Source organism: Gadus macrocephalus, chromosome 3, assembly GCF_031168955.1.
Source record: "Gadus macrocephalus chromosome 3, ASM3116895v1".
In the NCBI taxonomy this organism is placed as follows: Eukaryota; Metazoa; Chordata; class Actinopteri; order Gadiformes; family Gadidae; genus Gadus; species Gadus macrocephalus.
This window is the reverse complement of record NC_082384.1, coordinates 21,203,475-21,228,557: the sequence shown is the minus strand read 5'-3', so window position 1 is coordinate 21,228,557 and position 25,083 is coordinate 21,203,475. Positions and strand designations below refer to the sequence as shown.

Below are 25,083 nucleotides of genomic sequence, written 5' to 3'. Positions count from 1 at the left end.
GGACCAATCACAGGGCAGGCCTACCTGAGCCGCTGCCAGATGCCGTCCGTTGACTGGAAGAGACACTCACGCTCTCTAGTGGAAGAAATGGTCATAAATAATGTTAGGAATAATGTTAAAAACCTGCTTATGGAAGTTTCGATCAGTTGATCAGTTAGTTTCCTCATTAGCGGCTTCTAGTGGCTTGAGTTGAGGCTACAGTTATAGCTCTATGCTACTACGGTTACTGTCGTTTGAGGTTTTGCTACGGCGAACCAACTTACTTGGTGGCAGTGATGTCAACCTGGTTGTCGTGGTTACCGTTTCCGTGGTCACTGCATTCAGATAGGATGAATACATAAAAAACATTATAAACATGTTTTGACATGCTGTCCTTAAACACAATTATGCCTGATTATATGTGGATATTCTATGCTATGAATGCTTTTTTTGCATCATTTAAATGATGCAAACCAGTTAGACTCTTAGATCTCTATAAAATATTGTTTCATCGCCAAACAATATTTATGAACAGCACAGAACAAGTTTAATTTTAAGTGAAGGATGGTCAAACACTAAGTGCCCTCAGTTAAGTGCCTTAATTAAACATAAAAATGTCAAGTTCAGCCAATCAGGAAAAAGAAAATGCATATTTCATTCTGTTATTAAGATAATCTGAGTATTTAGCATTATTCTTTGGAGCCCTATAGATCCACTAAGGATCCTCATTAACCAAGCTCTGTACTCAAGCTGTCTTCACGAAGAAACATTGTTGTTCTTACATCACATTCCTCCAGACCTACCTTTGCCACTCCCTCCAGCTGCTCCCCCAGACTTGACAATCTTTGTTGTGGTTAGATTCTCCATCCCATGTTATCTGTGATCAAATCATTGAAGTGCAGCACCGTGTGAACGATGGAAACAACATGAAAGCCGGCGTTCTTAAGAAATACTGGAGGTTTGAAGGGGTGACGATGGATCACATAGTTCCAATACTATACTTTTACTCCAGGCCTCGGGCGGTGTTTATCTACAGAGCGCCTTTAGAAAAGCCTCGTCCATTGTTAATGGCATGGGTCCATTTCTTCTCTTTGTAACGACACCACCTTTATGAGAGACACCAGGGGCCTGGATGGGTCGCACTGGTTTGAAGGCCTCAGGTTCAGCTGTACAGCTGTGTGGTGGCCTATCTACGTATGATAAATGGAACAGATTTTCTTTACCCGCCTACAGGTCTCCTCATTATGGACACTCTATACAGGCATGGGATCAAGGAGATCAGAGAGCACAATGTTTAGAACGTCAGTCAGGGTGAAAAGAATGCCCCTTTCTGTAGAAATACCGCAGCGTATGCAAAGACTCCAGGAGCAAATACAAAGATCAGAGATCAAGGCAAGGCACGACAGTGCCTAGAGACAGAACTGAATTTGTGGACACAAGTTGGTTCCTGCTCCTTTTCTTTTGCTAGTGTAATAGAGCTGTAGTGTACTTTTTATATAGAAATACAGGGCACCAAATAGAATACTTGAGTCAACATTGAACAGTGAAATAGCACTGATGTTAATACCTAACCAATTTGTGTTTGTCTCATGTTTTTAAAAGCACTTCAAACTTTTCCTCTCTAGTAAATGCCCCCTACAGTACAGACTAGAACCAAAATACAACGAACATGTTGTTACAAATAGAACACAAACCCTTAATTCAAACCCTAAAACCATGGTTAGTTATGATAGGTATTTTTTTATGAGAATTTAGTTACGGAAGGTATGATAAATGTGAATGTAGATAAGTGAGGCATGTTAAATGTGAATGTGGTTAATTTTATATAGAGCTATACATAATAGTTAGTTATGGGCAACATCACAAGGACGTTGAGGGAGAGGAATGGAAGATGGGTGGAACCTGGGGTAGGAATCACTTCTTAACCAGATTAGATCAAATCAAATGAATCCCAAAGATATTAGTGTTTACCACTGGAAGGAACCGCTCTTTATCAAGATAACAGCGAACCTCTGTTATTGTGTGGTATAACCACACAATATAACCACAGTATAACCACACAATAACAAATAGCCGCACGGATGTATTCTCTCAACCCACAATGGATTTATTTTCCGGTTGTGATGTTTTGCAGAGGTGTCGTAAATCAAACAATTATATTCCCTTACCGAACACATAGCACTTATACACATAATAACACACAGAAACACACTCACGCACACACACACACACACACAGCCAAACACACACAGGCGTGCAAACGCATGCAGACTCAAACACACACACACGCACACACACACAGACACACACACACACACACACACCACAAACACACACACACACAGAGATACAATCACACACAAGCACACATGCATGTGCCCGAATTCACACACATGCACACACACACAGTCATGCTGCACATGCAAGGGATTTTATGTGTAGTAAAACGTATCAAAGTGTATCAAAATCATCTGAATTCTCAATCCATGCAACAAGTATAAATTGGTTAAGCCGATAGGATAGCAAGTCAACAATGTTCAGTTTGCCTACCTTTCAGCTTGTCTGAACAACAATCTTTCAATTTAAGGTGGATCCCTTAATAGCCTTCTCTACACCGTTAATACACACACACAAAGTTTTTTCTTACACAGCTGTAACCCGGGTCCAGGTGTGCAGGTTATATACTACACAGTGCAACTGGGCAACAGACGCATGGACGTTTTCTTATGTATTAACTTCTTTTCTGACTCACCACTTCTGCAGGCATGTTCCGACAGAGTGGAGGGGCTATAACTTTCACCGGTGACAGACATGATGTCTAGGAGCAGGGGAAAAAATAGCCTGAGGAGAAATGGATGAAAAAAGTACACCTGTGGCTGTGGAGAAACAGGGCAGTAAAATATGATTACTGGGGATATTGATGATTATGTGGGTTCTGTGACATCAAGTTGGGCCAAAGGTGTGTTGTTGATGCATAGATTATGTATAGATCTTTGAGCTTCATGAAAAATAAACTCAGGCTATTTAAGTGGTTCTGGTAAAGAGTTTGAACCTGAACTTCACTGTAAAACTATTAGAAAACAGCAAACTCTCTATTTTACCGAAAACTAAAAAGTTGACAGGCTCATAATTGAAAAGCTCAAGCTTCTGTTCGAATTTTTTGTCTTTGATGCAATATTATCTAATATATTTTAATAATATATATTTCAAAAGCTGTTCTTTCATTTACCAAAAAATGCAAAACGCATATGCTTTTCAATGTTGGAATTGTTTAGCGGACAACATTTGGGTTTTAAAATGCACACACATTATTTGTCCCTCACACTTTTCTTTTTTAATAAATATAATTTAGCAATTTTAATGAACAACAGAATGAACTGGAATAATAATAATAATAATAAACTGTGTTTTTTAGCAGAGGAATGGTTTAGTTTAGGGTCTACTGTACAACCTTATCAATATAAAGTCGGATTCTTGAGACTATCAGAGGTCAAATGTTGCGTGCATATTGAGTTTGTGTCCATTTTGGGTGACGCTTGACTCAGCAATTTGACTGCTCTGCCCACACACTTGGCAGCTCATCACCACCTTACCTGGAACGCAATGTTCAGCTAGGATCCTTGTAAGAACTAGGAACATATAGGAAAGTCACATTCAACAAGGAACATTTGTCCTCAAATTGAATGAAAAAATCACGCCGAAGACAGGAGGTCACCGAGAAAATAACAATTAAAATATAATTCAAAGAAGAAAAACATATTGAAAAATCTAATGTCAAACATGAAATCTATGTGTTTACAGATGATTCATAAATTAGACAAAAATTCATGTTTTTTGTAAAAAATAAATCGATTTGAGTGTGCTGAGTATGAATGTCTTTAAAAGTTTCTGGTTGTAAACAAACCTCAATTGCGATGTCATATTGTGAAGTACTTTAACCATTCCAAAGGCTTCTTGCTGTAAAGGTCATGAAAGCAAGAAGCCATGATGAGCTAACGAACACATATTTAGCATTCGGCTGAACATTGTGGATCAAGTGTGCCCGACAAATCTGTCTTTGATTCACAGTTTGACTTTAATCCTCATTTAGAAATATGTACATTTTAATTTAAGGAATATAAAATATCATAAAATGATGATATTTTAAATGCTATCACAACGGGCACTTATATGTAAGGGTAGCAGTTGATGTGTATTATATTAAAAACAGTTTACTAAACGCATGTTAGTAAAATGCTTGCATGTGTCCTGCAATCATGGACATGAACAAAAAATGACACACAAAATATATCAATTAGTTTGATCTTGTAAAAGTGTATCCAATATCCAATAATAATTGTAAAGCTGTCCAGACACGTCTGAAGTCATCTTCAGACTCGTACCAACGCATTACATTACATTATTTGCATAAATTCTTCAGTGGAAAAAAAAAGCTTCCTTTTTCTTTTAACATGCCAATTCTCCTTTTATATGTTGAAAACATCCTTTGATTTAGAAAGCTTGAAGTATATGGGCTATTTTTTAACTGCTATGGATTGATTATTTTGATATTATGATATGAGGCCAGTATAGGCTAGTGAATGCTTTGTAATTCAGCTGTTTACAGATTTGAGGGGATTCATCTGAATCACTGTCATTCTGTTTACCACACTCCAAATCAACAGCTGAACCTTTAACCTATTGACTCATTTACCAGTAAGACTTTAGCAGTGTGGCCCATGGGTGAAAGTGTTTTGATATGTGAGGCATCAGACAGGTATTTGGCCTGACACTGTTTTACAGCCTGGGGATGATTTGAGCTGTATGCCTGTGAAGATGTATTAGGATACCAAAAAAATCTGTCCTTGCAAAAAGCACTATCTTCCAAATCGAAGATCTGATAAAAATTGAAACAGATTCAGATGACCTCCGCTAAGCCCTGAAGACGGGTTAGAATAAACTGTATTTTCATTAATGTATAGACATACAGCCTTTTGTGTTTTTTAGCTGAATGAATCTGAACATATGAAGAGTAATCATGAATAGAAGGTGTCTTAACACGTTTTCGTTGTGGGTCTGTCGTTGCATCTAATTAGGTGCCCTATCTATCAGTCACGAATGACCAGCCACCTGTAATAAGGGAAGGTGACTTTGCTGAGCATTCCAAAGCCAAACTGAAAACCTACCTCTTTTCTCTTTCATCTGGCTCCGAGGGGTGTCCCTGGCAGCTGGCTTGACCTGTGGGCCATTATACAGTACATTGAAGGTTGCCTCGGCATGATCCTTTCCATCCTGTCTCATCTAACTATGATTCTGCCTCTGTTTCAGTGTGTTACGCTGACCGTGAATGAATGCCTGGACACCCCGGATGGCTTCCAGCTCCCGCACTTGCCAGCCCTCCATCACCATCGACAGTTTCTTACATGTTGACTTGTATTACTACTAAATCATGGCACCCATTGCACTCCTTACCTGTTGACCATGGCTATGTCAACTCCCTAGCCCTAGCGCCCCAAAGGGCAAGAAAAAACTCCCTTTCTACCAAGGAAGAAATCTTGAGAAGGAACGCAGAGTGGGGGACCCCTCCTTACAGATATGGTAAGGAGCGCAATGGGTGCCTTCATTTAGTAGTAATACAAGCCAACATGTAAAAAACATTATGTCTATGATGATGGAGTGCTGGAGTTTCTGCCAAGTGTGCACCTCACTGCACCTCTAATATAGAAAGCATTTTTGAAGTAGCCTGCCTACATTATATGAGTCATTAGGGAGCGTTATATCGATCTGTGGATGACTGCATGCCTTCATGTTCAACTTTAGATCTGCATTTAGCTAACGGAAGGCTTTGTTGAAACACAGCAGTAGCGAACCGTGCCTCTGAACCTCGGTCCTCTGACCCTCCTTCCCCGCAAACCTTCCACGCAAACCAAACAAGCAAACCACCAGCTTAGCTTACTTTGACCCCTCTATAGTACTCTAAAAGTTAACTACGACAACTCCAGCTCTGAAACAACATGATTCCGCTAGTCCAGCTCCAGCCTTAGCAATGCAGCGTGCGAACAGTACGACTAGGGACAGTAGGAGAATATCAGGGGATACATAAAAAAATAAATCGGTATGAGTCCGCAGGCCAAGTGCCGGAGGCAATCACAGCTGCGCTGATAAAATTTGCTTCATTTTTGCTCCTCTCCAGCCTGTCAAGCTCAGAAGCTGACATCGGGGCTTATCTGGAGTCTCGATTATGCATCAAATCAAATGTTATATTTGGGAATATATCCATCTTTAGGCTACGGCGCAAAGCTGGTTCAGGTTCGGTCCAAGGTCATTTATGTCAGTTAAAGTAAGTTGGTTACAGCTGGAATGCGGAGTGATTTTGACAGTTGGTTTACAGTTTGGTGAACAGTCCGAGCGATGTTGGACGCTCATATCAGCACTCCTGCAGAGCTCATGTCTCTTGTCCAATCAAATTACTCGCTCATATATATATATATATATATATATATATATATATATATATATATATATATATATATATATATATATATATATATATATATATATATATATATATATATATATATATATATATATATATATATATATATATATATATATATATATATATTTATATATATATTTATTTATATTTATATATATGTATTTATTCAACAATATTATATGTGCATTATAATATTGTAATAATATAATATTGTATTGATCATTATATTTATCATTAATATAAATGTTTAATATTTTATACATTGCGATGTTTGGTTTTGGAGTGGGACCCGGTTTGAGGGTTCCTAAAAACTGGGTGTTAGTGAGCGATATGGCTTTCTTTGGGGGTTTTGTGCTGCAATGCCACAGGTGGCCAGGAGGTGGTGGACACAAGCCACAGCAGTTTTACCCGGAAACGAAAACCCCAGATCCACATCCTGTTGAGCAGCGACGTCCTTGCTGTTTACTTCTATGTGTCGCGCTGCACTGTCGCTATTAGTAAATAGTAATAATAGGTGATCATGTCTCTCAGAGACTACACCAAATGGAATACCAGAGCATCGTTGCTGTACGCCTTAGGTGTATGGACTATGATCGGATCAGTCGGCATTTATAAATACATGGGTTATGATGTGGTGGAAGGTAAGTCCACCAAAAAAAACCAATGACAACCACCCATCATTGCTTTGCAACAGCTTTTCCCATCCACACGTGTGATTCTCATTCCTGGATCTGTGTTCCCTTTTCCCTATTCAGTTGTCAAACGGGAAGAGGAGCCCGAGAATCCCAACAGGGTTGTCCACAGCACGCCTCACTCCAAAACGGTCATCATCTACAAGGAGAACTTTGTCCCCTACCACACAAGGATCTACAACTTCTTCAACGGATCGGATGGAAAGTAGCTGTCAAGGAGGAATATGGACTCTTATTTGAATACAATAACTCATATTGAGGGGGGTGCAGACGTGTACTGCACGCAGGATGAACCAGGCGGTCTGTTGGAGAGCTGTCATCCTGGAAAAAACGAATTTAGAGTCAAGAAAATGTGTCATTTGTAAATAAACCTTTGAGAAAAGAAATTATGTCTGCTCTACTGATCTTAACTGCTTTTGAACCTTCAATTGATTTAGATGAGATAACACTTTACTTTTATTACAGTGTTGTTCTCACCCTTCAGTCACAAGTGCAATAAGATAGCTTCTGCTATCATATTCCTACTGCTTCTGTACAATTACGAGTAAGACACATACAGCTGAAATACTCAGTTGTCTGTAGAAAAACTTGGCCACCTTGGAGGCTCATTCCATCCAGAGGTTAATGGATAGCGTAGCCTGTACATGATGGACGTGTACTACAGGACCAGGACACCAGAGGGCGCCAGTATCACATGTTTGCCGATAGCGGAAGTTGTGAGCGTCTGTGTGTGTTTATGTGAGTGCCATTTAGTAGATCTCTATCCTTTATGATCTCTTTATATAACTCACAATCACAAACATGAAGGCCATCATACAGAGGGTCACTAAGGCCAGTGTGAGCGGTGAGTGTAAACATTGAGTTGCGGATGTCTTTTCGCAGTGTACTGGATCATGACCATGAAGTGTTGTTACAGGCGTGAGATTTACAAGCTAACAGTTAGCGGTTGCATGCATTGCTTTACTACTCTACCTATCCAAATTCGTTAGGGAATATTTTCCCTCGGTTTCATGCATCTCGTCTTGAACGAGACAGAAAACGTCTCCTCCACCCGTGAATGTCATTCCATCTTGCGGGGCTGTAGCGTGTCAGTTGCAAAGAATCACTGACTCACAATGTAATCCCTTCTGTCAGTGGGAGAGGAGCAGGTCAGTTCAATAGGACGGGGACTGTGCGTGCTGCTGGGTATATCAGTGGAGGACACCCAGAAGGATGTGGATTATATGTGAGTGGATGAGTTAAATTACTTGGTAGAATAATAGTTCTGGATTATTCGCTCTAAAAGTGCATTGCCAGTACTTTACACACACACACACACACACCCCCACACACCCCCACACACACACACACACACACACACACACACACACACACACACACACACACACACACACACACACACACACACACACACACACACACACACACACACACACACACACACACACACACACACACACACACACACACACACACACACACATTTATTCATGATGGTATTTGTATTCCGAACTCAAGTTCAAGCATCGTTCAATGCGTTTCAACGTGTCCCTTTTCAGAGTGCGCAAAATCCTCAACCTCCGTCTTTTCGATGACGAGAACGGCCGCGCCTGGAGCAAAAGTGTCATGGACAGAGAGTTTGAGGTTCTGTGCGTCAGTCAGTTCACCCTGCAGTGCATCCTGAAGGCCAACAAGCCCGACTTCCACGCGGCCATGCCCGCGGAGCTGGCCCAGCCCTTCTACAACAGCCTTCTGGAGAACATGAGGTGTGCCTACAAATCAGAGCTCATCAAGGGTGCGTAAAGAAACAAAAAATATTTTTTTTGTGTTTCTGTTGGGAAGCTGCTCATGCCCCTTTAGATGAACGGGACAGTAGGCTTCTATTTACTTTAGCCAGACCCTTGAATGAATCCAACGTTTAAGGGATTGAAACCAATACCTTTTTGAGCTGGGTCGGATCACACACCCTGCCACACCAGCAAAATTGTTGCATTATTTGTAAAAAGAATTAACCACATTCAATTAAAATGTAAGTCTATTTTATTTTTTTCGGGGCCAGGGTTAAGAGAATAGGGTGTGTGTGTGTGTGTGATCTTGCCAGAGTCATTGTGCTGTTGCATGACAACATATTCCCGAGGGTAAGGGGAAAATAATAACAAAACTAATTGTGGGCAGTCACGACTATTACAGTTCAGTTTCTCTTTTAAAGTCCCGCCCTCTGGCCCTCGTATTGAATCCTCTCTGTCCTCTCTCGGTGTCGAGTAACACGGATGTGTGTGTGTGTGTGTGTGTGTGTGTGTGTGTGTGTGTGTGTGTGTGTGTGTGTGTGTGTGTGTGTGTGTGTGTGTGTGTGTGTGTGTGTGTGTGTGTGTGTGTGTGTGTGTGTGTGTGTGTGTGTGTGTGTGTGTGTGTGTGGGAGGGTGGGAGGGTGGGTTCGGCCCTGCCGCATCCAGCGGAGGTGGCACTAAATTGGGTCAGCCAACCTGGGAGCAGGTGCAGAGTACACCTTGTCCCGGCAAGAAGGAGGAATAAGACTTTCTAATTGTGCCCCCCCCCCACACACACACACACACACACACACACACACACACACACACACACAGGATCCAAGTCCCTGTTCAGGGGGAGAGAGGAAATATGATGACACAGCCACTTTCCCCTTAAAGCCACAGCTTTATTGTGCAGATGGTGTCATTAATCTCTCGGACCTACTGCAAGAAAGAGGAGCCATTCACTTTGTGTCACCCAGCACCTTCAACGTCCTCAGCACCATACTACCCCACCCCCCCCCCCCCCCCCACATCCCCCCATTCCTTAGAGACCCCAACCACCAACACCTGACCAGCTCTCCATTTATTGAATGTGTAGTGACGAAGTGGAAACTTTACAAGAGGCGACATTGACATTGCAGCAGCCATGTGGGACTGGTTATGCCCAGCGTGATGCTGGGGACAGCCCGCCCCTCCAGCTCATCACAGGACCATCGCCGTCATGTGATTGGTCCTGGTGTGTCTGCTCTACTTCCACAGATGGACAGTTTGGGGCGTACATGCAGGTCAGCATCCAAAACGACGGCCCCGTCACCATCGAGCTGACGTCGCCCAAAGGACCCTCGGACCCGAAACAGGTACGGCTTCAAGGTGAAAACCCTGCATAAAGGACTGTGATACTGTGACCCACCTCACCTACGTTTTGTGGTATGCATTCATCCAAAGTGTTGATGTTAAATGGACTGCATTTCTATAGTGCTTTTCTAACCAGTGGCCACTCAAAGCGCCTTACAGTATTGCCTTACATTCACACATTCACACACCGGCCACGGTGTCAACCATACAAAACGACAGCCAGCTCATCAGAAGCAGTTATGGGGATCGAACTAGAAACCGTCGGGTTACCAGCCAACCCGCTCTACCTCCTGAGCCAAATGCCGCCCCTCGATAACTTCAACATTGTTGATGAGATGAGATTCAACTTTATTGTAATTAAGCAGAGTAAACGTACAGACCAAATGAAATGCAGTTCATTGCTTGGTGTACTTTTAAATGAGCATTCAGTGGAACGGGCAACAGTACAATTCTTGTGGGAATAGGAATGCCCTTCCCTGGTCTGGGTTGGTGCAAGTTCAATATTAATATTTTAAATCTGTAAGTCAATGATCTGGATGACATTTCCTTCTTCAGTAGCCATAGTCCACCACTAGGTGGGGACATTTGTTATAGAGCTAAAGAGAGCACTGGCTTCTATATCCTGAAGTACCTTCTGTATGAATTGATGTTTTTATTCAACGAGTATTGTAGACCAATACTCCTTTTAATGAGCCACAGCTCTGAATACCTACCACACACACACACACACACACACACACACACACACACACACACACACACACACACACACACACACACACACACACACACACACACACACACACACACACACACACACACACACACACACACACACACACACACACAAACCCTGTGTTTGGGCCGTGGTCTGTCTTGCTGACCTCCTCTCTACCCGGTCTCGGTCACACACTTCTCATGCTCTTTGTTGCCTTGGCGATATGTGCCGAAATATAGAAAGAGCAGTTGGGCTCAATGAAACAATTCAGAAATGCTTACAAATCCCTTAATGCTGCTACTGTTATATCCAGGAGGGAAAAAAATGCATTGATTTTGCTCCTGAGAAAATCGTCTGTTCATTTCACAGTTGTGTAGGAAGGTTGTATAACCAATAATATGAATGGCTGCCATCCAGATGCATGTTAAGCACCTACGACCCTCTCCAAACAACTGTGCAACATTTCTTATTCAGTTCCTTTTTAATTCCAGCCCGACGATTAGTTGAACCCCACCACTGAGATTCTGGTAACTACCACAGAGCACGTGTGTGTGTGTGTGTGTGTGTGTGTGTGTGTGTGTTTGTGCGTGTGAGTGCGTGTGTGCGGCGGCTCGGAGAAGTGATCCGGAATGTTAATCCCGTCTCTTTGGGGACGGGGAGTGTCACTGAGGAGCCAAAGGAAGAGGCTCAATGAGATGGATGACATGAATGGCCGGGCGATGGCCGGCCGCCACGATTCCTTCTGTCCGTGAGTCTGGGATTTGGAACCAGAAAATAAACAGACCAATTCGAAACACCACAGAGAGAGGCTTCAGCTTCTATGTTAATCCCCGGTCAAAGTCAAACAGTACGGTCGTTCTAGTGCAGCTTTATCGGGGTGTAAAACCAAACATTTGTAGTCGATTTTAATTTGTGTCTTCTGTTTCTGTTTGTTTTGTTATCAGGGGACAGCTTTTTTTAAAAGCAGCACTTACTATTTTCTGGGTCCATAGAATCCCGTTCCTGGACCATGTTTATTTTCGGTCCCCTGATGACAAAGCTGTTGTTCTTAAACCTATGTTTACGCAATGTTGGCAAACCTTCCCCTGGTGCCCTGCCCACTCCGTCTCGCTTAATAATGCAGGGTCCCATGCAGTGTCAGTTTTATTATTTTACACTGACGTCCGCTTCATGAATTTTTTCCTCGGCTCTTAAAACTTTTAGCAGACATGTTGACAGGCCCTCGGTTTTTAAGGACCGAGGGGAAAGCTAGTTCCACTTCGACTGCCACTGGAAGCAGTAGCCGAAAAGTACTAGGTTTGATTCCTGACGTCCTCAATGTACCTGTAGGCATCCTCCCCTACTCTTTTGCCACGTATCTGAATTCACTGCGTTTAACTTTGGATGGAAGCCGCAATGGAATGAACAAATAGTTAAATTGTTTTAAGCCGAAAGTTATGTATACATATTTGATGTTGTGTCCTTCGTAAGGGTTTAGTGATGGCAAGGACTTCATACACGTCACTGGTACTGAGTGCTGCTGATGCTGAGCTGTGTGTGTCAGTTTTCGAGTGGCAACGGCACACACTGTCCCAAACAATAGTCCCATTGATGCGATCATATGACCGCCCAGAATAGCTGAACACTAGGAAAGAATAGATCTTGGTTTTCTTTTCTCTTTTTTTCTCTTTGCTCCCCCCCCTCCCCCCCCCGATGTCTAGAGTTTAGCATGCTGATCTCAGGGGCCGCTCATCGTTCATAAGGGCCCCGTTGTTTTGGAAACGTGACGTGACGTCAGCAGTGCACTGCCTCTGATGGAAGTTCACCGAGAATATCCCCATGGAACTCACTCTCCCAGCACAACTCTCCTGGTGGTCGGTGCTGGTAATGCATCGATGATGTGTAAACATTTCTGTTCTTGTCGTTCCAATGAAAGGTGCTTTTGATAGGAGAGTTGTAAAGAGAGAGGGGGGAAGATGGCAAGATTTTCAAAGTAAATCACCAAAATGACAACCCCTCGTCACGCTTCTCAACCAATGAGAAGTGTCACTCACCTGTGACTGACAGGCAAGATGGATTCCCCAAACAAATTATGTAAGAGATGCCCTGATTGGTTGGAAACGATCCGGGAGTGGTCTCAAACCTAATCTGGCTCATTCGGAGGGAGGACACATAATAGCTGGCGGATGTCCGTGCCAAATGTGCCATTTCTAAAAAGCACACTCACTGCTCTTGAATCATACCTACAGCACCTTTTTGATAGAGATGCATCTTTTGAAATAATTGAAACTACAAACAATAAATACAGAATAAATATATATGTACGCAATGAGGTGTGACAATGTTGGTGTGTGTGTGTGTGTGTGTGTGTGTGTGTGTGTGTGTGTGTGTGTGTGTGTGTGTGTGTGTGTGTGTGTGTGTGTGTGTGTGTGTGTGTGTGTGTGTGTGTGTGTGTGTGTTTCGCCTCCACCACAGATGGCAAAGCATGAGAAGCAGCAGCAGAGGAAGGAGAAGAGCCGCCCCAAGGCCCCCTCTGAGTCCGGCCGGGAGAAGGGGACCCCGCGCCCCCGCCGGGACCCCCATGCCAGCAGCGGGGCCGACGGAGACGTGTCTTCTGATAGGGAGACCTAAGGCCCGGCTGCAGGTGAATATGGCCACACACGCGCAAACACGCGCACACGCACGTGTGTTTTTCCATTCAGAGTGTATTAATAGTTTTCCTATTTCTTATTTATATTTATTCATTTAAATAGTTTATTCTCCAGGGGTACCTCGTCGACATGTTTCGGTTTTGGTTTGAAAGATCCCGTTCTATTTGGGGTCAGTTTAAGTGTTTATTTTAAATATTTGGCTTTAGTATTCCTTAAAATCAATCAATACATCACAGGTGTTTTATTTCCATTCCATTATTTACAAATTCCAACTTATTGTAATGAATGACCGCCATTGTACTCGGAGTAAATCATTCCCAAGTGATTTGACAATCACATGGGAATGGGGCAAAGACAAGAAACTTTCTTTAAACAAGATCAAGAAAACTGTTGATTTACCTTCCATCTGTTAAGTATTACCATTTAGTTTAATGTCCTGCAGTTCTCTTACAGTTTATTTTATTCTGCAAGCTCCATTTCAGTTTTTATTTCGGTTAGCGCACAAATTCGTATCTGACTCTTTAAAACCAGAGTCAGAATCTGTGTGCGTCATCTACTCTCATCAAAAATGTACAAGCTGGCTGTGTAACTAGTGAGTTGTTGCGATACCAAACATAGGAGTTATCCATGAGGCAAAATCTAGTGTGACATGTGGAGAGACTAACACACAGAGAAAATGACCCCACATCCAATGGCCCCTCGTGGGTGTTCTGTCTGCTCGATGGCCCCCACCTCGGGCCTCCACCCACCATGACGGTGCTCCTAGGTCCCAGAGTGCATGTTGGTGTAACCCTGGTTAATTATAGGCACCCTCGCAGATTTTTTAGATTGTCCCCAAAACGGTTTTATTAGACGGTCGCTCAACATTTTTTCCCTGTCCACCTATTTTTGATGGTTCCTTGTTTTCCGTGTGTAGCAGTGCACGTCTGGATGTTCGTTCTTTCTATTTATTTTCCAAAGTTGAAGAGGAAAGGACCTAGCAGAAGGAAACTTTTAAAGTAATAGTGATGTAACATTAGACTAATAACAGTGAACTTATTATTCATCCTGGCGAGTTTGTTTCTTTGATTTGACTTGAGATACATTTTAAATCTGTAACAGAAAAAAACAATTAAATTAAAAAACAGTAAAGATATGTTTCAATTGTTTTATACATGTGTCATGTACATCCTAAGAAAGCATGTTTCTATTACTGGTTTGGTTGCTAAACTGCTGTCCAGCAGTTTAGCAACCAAACTAAAATATTGATACGGCAATATATAGTCGCCCTTCTTCGTGCGACAGGAGAATCGATACACTGGCGCCAGATATCGATATAATGGTGGCACTCAACACATGAATGAAGGTTACTTGAACGGAAGTTAACAAACCAAAGACGAGTAACTGAAAAACTCAGTTGGACGATGAATAAAGACGGAAATCCAGAGCTTTACCCCTTCAAAGTCATTTTGTATTCATTGTTAGACATATATCGTGATGTATCGTCATAGGATTGTCAAACGATATATCGATTATTGCAGAATCCCGGTATCGTGATATTATCGGTACCGTGGGCCATGCATCACGTATCGTATCTTATCGTGAGGTACTCTGTGATTATCATCCCTAGTAGGCATTCTCTGAGACATACTCTAGGCCTCTGAGCACTGCTCCATTATACATGATACTCAACTGTAGTGACGAACAGAGAAAAGCCACTGTGGTAGTGCTAGAGAGGAGGGGAGGAGGGCTGGGAGGGAGGGAGGGAGGGAGGGAGGGAGGGAAGGAGTGAGTGTGGGAGGGGAGGGAGTTGTGCAGAAGGTTGAATGAATTGATAAAGTCATTTTGTTTTGCCCTGCTTTATTTGCAGTGGGAGAGTGTGCATATGCAGCATTTCTCTGTGTGTGGGTGCGGATATGGGGGAGGGGGGGGGGGGGGGTGAGAGGGAACATTTTGATGTCAACCAGGAGCTTGCTTGCTCCACTTTGTCCCTGCATACTTTTTAAAAGAGGGAAGTGGTGTGTTTTTCCCCCTTCTTCAGGGTTTGCTTTGCATGATTTAAACATGAGCGCTGTGACTGACGACAAATGTGCACCGCGGTTTCTACTACGTCACACACACACACACACACACACACACACACACACACACACACACACACACACACACACACTCTGTCTCTCTCTAACCCCTAACAGCCTCCTCTACCCCATCTCTCCACACTGTGATCGTTTTGCTTCCTTTCCACTCCTATATCCATAACCCACAAGTCTGTTCATTATACATGAGCTGCCCTGCTTGCAACGAGTTAGTGTTGCTCAGGTAGCGAGCACCATTTCTCGTGTTTGAACATAGATTCAAAGTAAAAAAAAAAACAGATGACCTGATACATTTTTTTCTTTCATTTCACCACTTTGTGGTTCTTCTGCAGCCTCCTGAAGGCCTTTGACGCACAGCAAGAGTCGGGTCGCCACACCACCGAGACACCTGTCCTACCTCTGCCAACCACTGAACCCCACCACCACCGCCGCGCGCCCTCTCCTCCACCTCGCATGCCTTCTACAGCAACCCCCCCCCACCCCGGCCACATTGAGATGAGTCCCGTACTGAGCAGCCATTGAGACTCGCCGGAAGGCAGCGCCGGGGAACCCAGGGGGCCGTCTATCGACCCCTGGAGAACGAGCGATTTGGAATAAAATGCCTTTTTTTTCTTTTTCCTGTGACATCCATAACCTATTATCTCCAGGCTTATTTTGTGTTCTGTTGAGCTCTCGGTATCTGCGTCCTTGGAATTGTCTCGTCATCTTCGAGGTCTCCTGTACTTGTTTGAACATACTTTCTATTCCTCCGCTGCCGTTTTATTCATCTGTCCCTCTCTCCCCGTCTCCATCTGCCTTTCTTTACCTCCCCCCCTCCCCCCCCATACATTAGCACTCAGTGGTTGCCATGTTGTCAGAGTCCAAAGTCTCAGAGGGAAAAAGGTTCTAGGTGGACCGTGTAAACAGGCATGTTAATATGGATGCTGGGGTACCATCTGCAGTCCTGTTTCGGCCGTCATTCTTGCGTCAGACTCTTGTCACAGTTGTTGCTCGTCAGGGAATGCGGAATGCCGTGTTCGTAATTTATTTATTTTAAGTCCTATTCTATTAATGTTCACTATGCTCCATCTCTCGCTCGCTACCCTTTCTGTGTTTACTACGGTAGGGGAGGGGAACAGAGATAGCAGGGGGGAATTCAACATAGAAGAGACATTAATGACTTCTTCGGCAGTCGAATTGGTTTGGGATAGATCGCGTTTGTTTTGTACCGAAGGCGACAACACTGCCTCTGTCGTCATCGGAAGACCTGAATGCCGAAGTCGTCCTTATATAAAGATGTCTGGAGAGAACCGTGTGTTCTGTTTATTGTGTTTTTGTGTGTAGTTCCCTGTTCCTGTCCTTATCTGACCCATTAACAACACCTGGGTATCTATACTCTTCCTTTTTTAGCGCTCTTCCCATTTAAGGCGGTGAAACACGGGTACATGCACACCTTTTTGTGTGTGTGTGTGTGTGTGTGTGTGTGTGTGTGTGTGTGTGTGTGTGTGTGTGTGTGTGTGTGTGTGTGTGTGTGTGTGTGTGTGTGTGTGTGTGTGTGTGTGTGTACACACGTCACACACGGCCGTACCTCCGCCCTCTCTTTCTCCTGACATTGTGCAGTTGAGCTTAGCTCTCGTGGTTGGAGAGAGGAGAGGAGAGAGGCGGTATGGGAGAGCACTAGATGGGGGTTCTGGATTCGTCACCGATCTTTGGAATGAGGAAAAGACAATGAGAAGACAAGACCTAGATATGTCTGGCTCCCTGCTAGTAGAAATAAACAATGCTGCATGAAGCCCATTACACAGGCTTCCAATACGTGTGTGTGTGTGTGTGTGTGTGTGTGTGTGTGTTGGGGGTGTGTGTGTGATAATATTACAGTATTTTCCCTGTTGGAGTATCATGAACCACAGGTTCATGCAGTCTGACAATTCAAAGTGGGTTGCATTCCACGAATTCTGTTACACGTGAAACTATGGCACTGGACTTAAAACTTTATCTAGCATTGAGTGTGTGTCTGTGTGTGAGTGGGACTGTTCTTTGCCAAGCCCACCAGCTATGGAAAAACAATTTAACTGGATTTAATTAACCTCTCCCCCTTTCACTGGGCCTTTGGCTTTTGTGTAGGCTTCAGAGAAGTTAAGAAATTGTCTTGTTTAGTAAAACAGCCCTCATCTTTAAGTGGGCCTAGCTCATCTGTCAATTAATTTATAATCAGGGATTCTGTAAAAGCCTCTTAACCACTGGTTAAAATACAGCTTGAGGAACAAGTTCGAGGAATCAGATCTGAATGATTTTCTCGGATCTCAAGTCTTTACACCCACAATAATGTGGTTCTCTCGTGATGTCCCCAACTACTCTCTGGCTGCATGCACACAGCACGGACCTCAACGGAAGGGGTTAAAGGCACAGTGAAAGCAGTTGCCTAGAGCCCTGACCACTTTTTCCATTCTTGCTGGAAACTTTCCAGTGCTATTTATATGAAACCTCAGACTTTACAATCAAGAAAGCAGCATGTCCCAGCTAGGGCATTATCATTATAATTTGTTCTTGAGTCCTAGCATGCAGGGCTGCAACGTAAGTATTGTTCTGACTGTCGCTGATTCTAAGCGACATAGGCTTGGTCAAGTATTATTTAGCAAATTTGGTCTGAAAGTTGTCCGCAGTGGTTGAATGCCAATTGAGTTTGGACTGTGTAAAAGTTGTGTGGACCGTTCCATTTCCATCACGGGCAACTTCTTTTGGGTGATTCAGCACTTGAGGGTGCCAACAGCCCTGTCTGGTGTTATAAAAACACGGTGTCTCTTCCAAGAAGAGAGCAGTAAGAGTCACGCGTCTCACACGTTTAACAGCTTGGACCTTATTTTTTTCCCTATCTCGTGCCCCCCCCCAATCCCCCTTTGCGCCACTCTGACGGCCTCCACATCCGCAGCGGCTGAAGCGAAAGAAAGAATTCGTGTAAAGTCGCGTAAAAAATCGGGCACAGGCACAGCCTCCGGTCGCGCGTGAGCTGGCACCGAAACGACGGCTGCGTCCACGGAGCGCGCTCATGACGCGCGTACCCTTGTGAGTCCACAACCGCAGAAAAAGCGCGGTTCTAACATGACATAGGAAGGGAGAAACTGGCAGCCAAAGCAAAAACAAAACGTCAAGCCAACACGCTCTACAGCTCGATGCATTCCCGCGGTGGAGGCTTTTTGTTTTAACTTTTGAAACACCCCCCCCTCACTGAAGCGCTCCCTCACTTTTTTCTCTACACGATTCCGGAGGGAGGAGGAGGTGGTGTGTGTGTGTGTGTGTGGGTGGGTGCGGGGGTGGGGGGGGGGGGGGGGGGGGGACTCTGCGAGGTTGTTTCCAGTTGCTCATTGACTCAGGCAGCATGGATGAGGTGGTGGTGGTGGAGAGGATGTCTCCCTGCGTCCGATCCCGGAACCGCTTGACGCAAGTGATGCTGAGCCAGAAGAAGATTAAGACCAAGCGGAAAAAGCGAAAGGAGTTGGTGTTGATCCAGATCTGCCTTTTCAGCGGGCTGCTGCTGGTCGTCAAGGGGCTTTCCCTCCTCACGGAACATTCAGGTAACGGATTGAACAGCTCTCCTACCGGAATAGAGGATGCAAATGGGGGGTAGCATTCCCCCCAACAGCCGTGATCCGTTATGTTGTATTATGCTTTGTGTTATACCCTTGTAACTGTCAAATGATGATACCAATATCTCGATGTGTGTGTGTGTGTGTGCGTGTGTGTATGTGTGCGTGTGTGTGCGCCCGTGCCTGTGTTTGCACACACCCACCCAGGTAACATAGAGGTTGTATATAATGGTTGCATACAAGACTTTATTGGCGCGCAGAAGCAGTCTGTTTTTAACGGAATATCTCAGTTGCAGACCAACACCAATCTGTTTGTTTGACTACGTTAAGGGTTAACCAATAAAAGTATGCTCTGTAAAACAATAGTATAACGGAACTGTCTCCATGGGGGAGCCATCCATCCATCCAGCCCACATTAAAGACCTGCAGATAGGCCCATGTTACACAGTGTAGGTTGTAATTCGTCTCCATCCAAGCATCCACTATCGGGATCTATTCTTGGCAGAGGTGGGCTCCATGTTAGCTCAGGTGTTTCCACCGCAGAGCGGTGAAATGAGGGCAAAGTGCCCCAGGGTACGCTGTACGATCCCCGCTGTTCCCGCAAAACTAAGCTGCAAGTCCAGCTGCACTTTTTACTCCCTTTTCCTCTCACTCACTTCACTGTTTACTAAATTGATTCCTTCCCTCTCCACCCCCCCTCCCCCCCCCCCCTCTCTCCTGCCGCTCTCCCCCCCGCCCCGCGGTGCACCGTTAGAACACTCTGCGTGATTATTGAGTCAGCGCCGGCCTAAGTGAGATGTCGTATTCATCATATTCCACGGACAGAAGGCGTGCATGAATATTCATGCACTCATGATTTCTGCATCATCTGTGGGACTCGACGCTTTTTTTGCATGCCCTTCGCTGCTTATTGCGTATCCTGGTTACAGGGAAGCGACACGGAGCTCAGCACTGCTCTGCGTGTGCTCGTTGTGAGACCGTAGCAGGAGGGGGGGAGGGGGGGGGACGCTTAATGCGTTTCCCCTGTTCCGATTGTGTTCCCGCAAACTCTTTAATCAGCGTGTCGGAATATCAATTAAAGTTGATTATTTATGATGCGCTTAATGAAGTTGGGCTGTATTGAAGTTTATGTGGAGGTGGGAACGTAAGCACTCTCTTTCTCGTTGCACATTAATGAGAGAGAGAGAGAGAGAGAGAGAGAGAGAGAGAGAGAGAGAGAGAGAGAGAGAGAGAGAGAGAGAGAGAGAGAGAGAGAGAGAGAGAGAGAGAGAGAGAGAGAGAGAGAGAGAGAGAGAGAGAGAGAGAGAGAGAGAGAGAGAGAGAGAGAGAGAGAGAGAGAGAGAATGGCACACAATATGGGCTCCGGCTAAAGCTGCTGCAGCTTAAAGGTGATGCCAGGGGAAAAGTTCACCAAGGCAAGATAACCTCAGGGAGAAAAGTGTTGTAACGAGTCCCATTTTGCAGAGGCTGGTTGAAGCTGTTAATTTCTTTCGTGCCACTCTAATGGAAGTGGGCTGCTTCTTTATTTATTTTTTTACAATGCCAATGGAAATACCAACCTCAGCCTGCTCTCAAAAACCTTAACCTAACCCTTACCCAACCTTTTCGAGGAACACCATTGATAAAAACCTTATAATACATGGAATAGAGCTGCACATCTTCTGACGAGCTTCTCGATATTCAACCAACCACCCCCATACCCAACGTGTTCGTACCCGATACGGTTTCACCTCACGTCACAGCTTCACAGCTTCCAGCCCCCAACCAAACGCAGTGGTCCCAATGTGTGTTCCCTTCCTCCTGTCCCAGGCTATGACGTCTCCGGCCCCAGATCCGGGACCAGGAGCTGTGGGGAGGAGGAGGAGGAGGAGGAGGAGGAGGAGGGCGGAGGTTGCTGCAGACGGACATGATGGACAACAGCAGTCTGGAGGAGGAGCAGGAGGCCAAGAACTGCACGGCTCCAGGTGAGGACGACACGATGTGGGACACAAGAAAGAGGACACACACTCTACCCCCACCATTCCATCTACTGCAAAGTGTGTGTGTGTGTGTGTGTGTGTGTGCGTGTGTGTGTGTGTGTGTGTGTGTGTGTGTGTGTGTGTGTGTATGTGTGAACCTGCATATGCGTGTGTGTGTGTGTGTGTGTGTGCGTGCGTATACCTGTGTGTGTGAGTGTAGTGTTTCTTCCTGAAGAAAGTGGGAAACAGATGATCCAGTTCATTCTGTGTGCCTGTTCCTGGCCCCAATGTGGGGTAACCCAGATAGTGGGGCAGGTATCCCATGAGCACGAGTTGTTGTCGCGGGCGATGGCATTCAGGCTGTTTCGGCTCATGTCACTGGAAAATGTAACTTTGGCCGCAAGTTTTAAGTAAGGATGCGGCAGGTTCCTTGCATCTATCTGTATTTTCTTCTGAAATATAATGATGTCCATCCAGCCATCTCTTCTATCCATTTATGTTTGTATCTCTCTCTCTCTCTCTCTCTCTCTCTCTCTCTCTCTCGCTCTGTGTCTTTGTCTCTGTCTCTCTCTGTCTCCCTCTCTCTCTCTCTCTCTCTCTGCATATCTGTCTGTTCTTGCCTCTCCATCTCTTGTTCCCTCACTCTTGATTTTCATCAATTCTCACTCGGTTGGCCATCCGTCTGTAACATTCCTGTTTCCATGGCAACCCCTTCACCCTATAGTAAACAAGCGGCTCCTGCTGCTGAAGGATGGTGTGCACAAGTGATGCCTGAGTGCGCGTGTGTGTGTATAGTCTCCCAAATCCAACTCTAGATCAACTGTAGATTAGCTTCAAACTGGTTTTCCACTCTTCATGTTCCTGGGGGCTGGGTTCTGTCTGTTGTGGGTTTGTCTCAACGGGAATCGACGGACCGGCCATACTAGAGAAAACATAAGATGGCTCACCAATCGATTGGAAGGGATTCATATATAATCTTGGCTAAAATGTTAGATGTACTGCATGTCGATTACGCTGTCGTGGCTTCGATCTTTCAGAAAATAAATGAAACGAATAGGCGAACCCAGACTCCCCTCTGGGTTTATGAGCGTTAACGTGACCTGTTGGCATTGGTGATGGTGTCAAGGTGGTGAGCACCAATGGCAAGACTCTTCTACAGCGCTATCACCATCGTGCTGCCGCAGATGAGCGTATTGGAGGACTCCTTAGAAATACGCCACTCAAATTGTCCGGTAGCTTGTAGGAAGTCCGATGTTAGTGTCCTGTTTCGGACACCAACGTCCTTAGACAAAATGTATGTAAAGGTGTAAAATCTGGTGTTTTGAAATCATATTGTGAAGCCTCCATCTTGTCACTCTCGATTGAGTTTCTCTTTCCAAATCAGGACGACTATCGTCCTGAAATGGGGAACCTGTTTTTGGACTGTCGGGACGTCAGAACAAAATCCTCCTTATTGAACCGCCAGGTGCTTGGTTGACGAGCCATCACAAACCACAAAGTCACTGCCGGTTCAGACTCCTGCACCCCGGTGAATCCCGAGTGGACCAGCCCGACGTGTCTCCGGGGTGGAAGGGCACGTTACCATTTGTGATGTCACAAAAACTGCGCCATCTCATTCTCGATAACATTCACATTTATGTCATTTTGCAGACACTTTTGTAGTACATTTGTCAGAAGAGGAACAACGCTATATCTCATTCTGTACAGTAAGGATGTTCATAGAGCCACTCATGGCTAGGTTAACCCATTCCCTGTATACAACAAAGCTACACAATGCTAATAACTATTTCTAAGTGCTAGGACGTACAACATACGTGTGTAAGAGGGATGTGGGGTGTGTGTGTGTGTGTGTGTGGGGGGGGGGGGGTAAGGGGGGAGGCTATGCAGAGTCTAGGTGAACTCTGAACTCTTTATGGGATCGTCAACCTCACACCTGAGGTTTATACAATTGGGGCCCTTTCAGATGGCCCCTATCAGCTCCCTGAAGGACCCTTTCTCCCTCCTCTGTGCACATCGCGCTGGCATTCCCAGCCATCCCTGTCCCTCCCTTTCCTGACGTGCAACTGCGCTTGTTTGTCTATTCTTAGAAAGAGATGGAAGGAAGTTTGATGTCCGATTGCGGGAGTAATTGATAGGCAGGCAGGCTGACTGGAGCTGAACACGGAAGGACGGTTAAAAGGACGGACGGACGGGATGTGTGCGCGTGTCTGCGGCTGTGTGTGTGTTGGTCTGTCTTTGGGTGCGAGCGACCGTGTGTGTGTCTTTGCGTGCGTGCGACTGTGTTTGTGTATTTGTGTGTGTCTGCGGCTGTGTGTGCGCGTGCTGGTGTAGGGGGGGGTGGCGCCGATTGCGCAAAAAGCTGTCTGCTGCCAGTCACTTGCATAACCCACTTTTGGGGTTATTCTTTTTCTTTTTTGGTCAGCGAGCGTTGTGATTGGCTGGTTTCGGGTCGGGGGGGCCCCGGGGCCCCGGGACAGGTGTCTTCCTCTCGTGAGCTCATTAAGCAAAATGGCCATAATCCATCTCCCTGCCCGGTCTCTCAAGGTCGGCACTGTCATCTATAATAGGGAGCGTCGGTCAGGGGTCAGCCTATTCTCTAGCGCTGCCTATTATAGCGGCTCGCACACATCCTCTCCTTCCCCTGTCCTGGGCTAAGATTAATACCGGCACCCCGTGGGGGCCAAGGCCCCTCCAGGCCCCGAAGGGACGGCTGCCATTCCAGATCACCTCTGTTGGAGCGGAGAGGAGCGTCGCTTTAAATGTGAGCTGCTCTGCTTCCTGCCACGTGGCACACACGCACACATGGAGGCGCACACACACACACACACACACACACACACACACACACACACACACACACACACACACACACACACACACACACACACACACACACACACACACATACACACACACACACACACACACACACACACACACACACACACACACACACACACACACACACACACACACAGATATCATCATGGGGAGCAAGTGAGTGAGTCATGCCCAATCTGACCTTTGAGATGTGCACTGGGGTCTGTAAAGTGTGTTTGTGTGCGTGTGTGTGTGCGGGGGGGGGGGGGGGGGGGGATTCTCCATGATGACACTACATTTATGAGGCATGAGCCTTCCGGTTATATGTGTGTGTGTGTGTGTGTGTGTTAGTGCTTGTGTGTGTTTGTGAGTAACCACTCGTGTATGTGTTTGTTTGGTGTGTGTGCGTGTGTGTGTGTGTGTGTGTGTGTGTGTGTGTGTGTGTGTGTGTGTGTGTGTGTGTGTTTGTGTGTACGTGTATGCATGTGTGTGCCCATGTGTTTGTGTGTGTGTTTGTGTGTGTGTGTGTGTGTGTGTGTGTGTGTGTGTGTGTGCTGGTGGCTATCTTCCTGCCGGCTGCCCAGTCAGAGATTCTTGAGGAACAGGTTGGATCCAAATGCAGAAGCCAGCATGAAGCTCAGAGTGCATCAGCATCCGCAGACACTCTGGGAGTCCCGCAGTTCTGTGCTCACATTGCGTCTAGCTTATTAGTGTCTTGCTGGGTCGCCGTTGGAGTCCCAAAGGGCTTCACTGGCCCTGACCCCATACCCTTATATGGACATGGTTGAATAGCCAGCATTTTTCTATTGGGAAAGGCAAGATATCTTAAGGAAGTGCTTGAACCAACAAAAATATTCTACGGACAGGAATGGAATATAGTTCTTCTCACCTCAGTTAAATGACGCATGCAATGCAGTGATACATGTGCATTTAACTCTGTCACAGAGTTAGTTATGTCAGGAACAGTGTGTGTGTGTGTGTGTGTGTGTGTGTGTGTGTGTGTGTGTGTGTGAGCGTGTGTGAGAAAAATATTGCTTTGTGA

General features: G+C 45.2%; 3 protein-coding genes across 5 annotated transcripts in view; 2 read left to right on the top strand and 1 right to left on the bottom strand.

Moving 5' to 3' along the window:
• Positions 1-2,761, bottom strand: part of LOC132453539 (collagen alpha-1(XVII) chain-like) — a 28,822-nt gene extending 26,061 nt beyond the window's left edge. For 2 of the 3 annotated variants that reach the window (XM_060046449.1, XM_060046451.1), the window contains exons 1-4: positions 2,530-2,760; positions 783-856; positions 264-314; positions 25-75 (exon numbers count right to left, since the gene is read on the bottom strand). In XM_060046449.1, the coding sequence (XP_059902432.1) occupies positions 25-75; positions 264-314; positions 783-846 (166 nt within the window). In that variant the 5' untranslated portion in view covers positions 847-856; positions 2,530-2,760. Of the gene's footprint in view, positions 1-24; positions 76-263; positions 315-782; positions 857-2,529 lie in introns of all 3 variants that reach the window. The other variant, XM_060046450.1, reaches the window with a different exon arrangement.
• Positions 2,762-7,827: 5,066 nt separating this feature from the next.
• Positions 7,828-16,994, top strand: dtd1 (D-aminoacyl-tRNA deacylase 1). The gene is made up of 6 exons (XM_060046525.1): positions 7,828-7,993; positions 8,284-8,374; positions 8,709-8,944; positions 10,179-10,276; positions 13,447-13,615; positions 16,033-16,994. Exons 1-5 carry the CDS (start codon positions 7,951-7,953, stop codon positions 13,600-13,602), a joined length of 624 nt encoding a protein of 207 aa, XP_059902508.1. The 5' UTR covers positions 7,828-7,950; the 3' UTR covers positions 13,603-13,615; positions 16,033-16,994.
• Positions 16,995-17,145: 151 nt separating this feature from the next.
• LOC132454174 (sodium/potassium/calcium exchanger 3-like) overlaps positions 17,146-25,083 on the top strand; it is a 53,078-nt gene continuing 45,140 nt past the window's right edge. The window contains exons 1-2 of the mRNA XM_060047392.1: positions 17,146-19,266; positions 21,123-21,227. Coding sequence (XP_059903375.1) covers positions 19,056-19,266; positions 21,123-21,227 — 316 coding nt within the window. The 5' untranslated portion in view covers positions 17,146-19,055. The remainder of the gene's footprint in view (positions 19,267-21,122; positions 21,228-25,083) is intronic.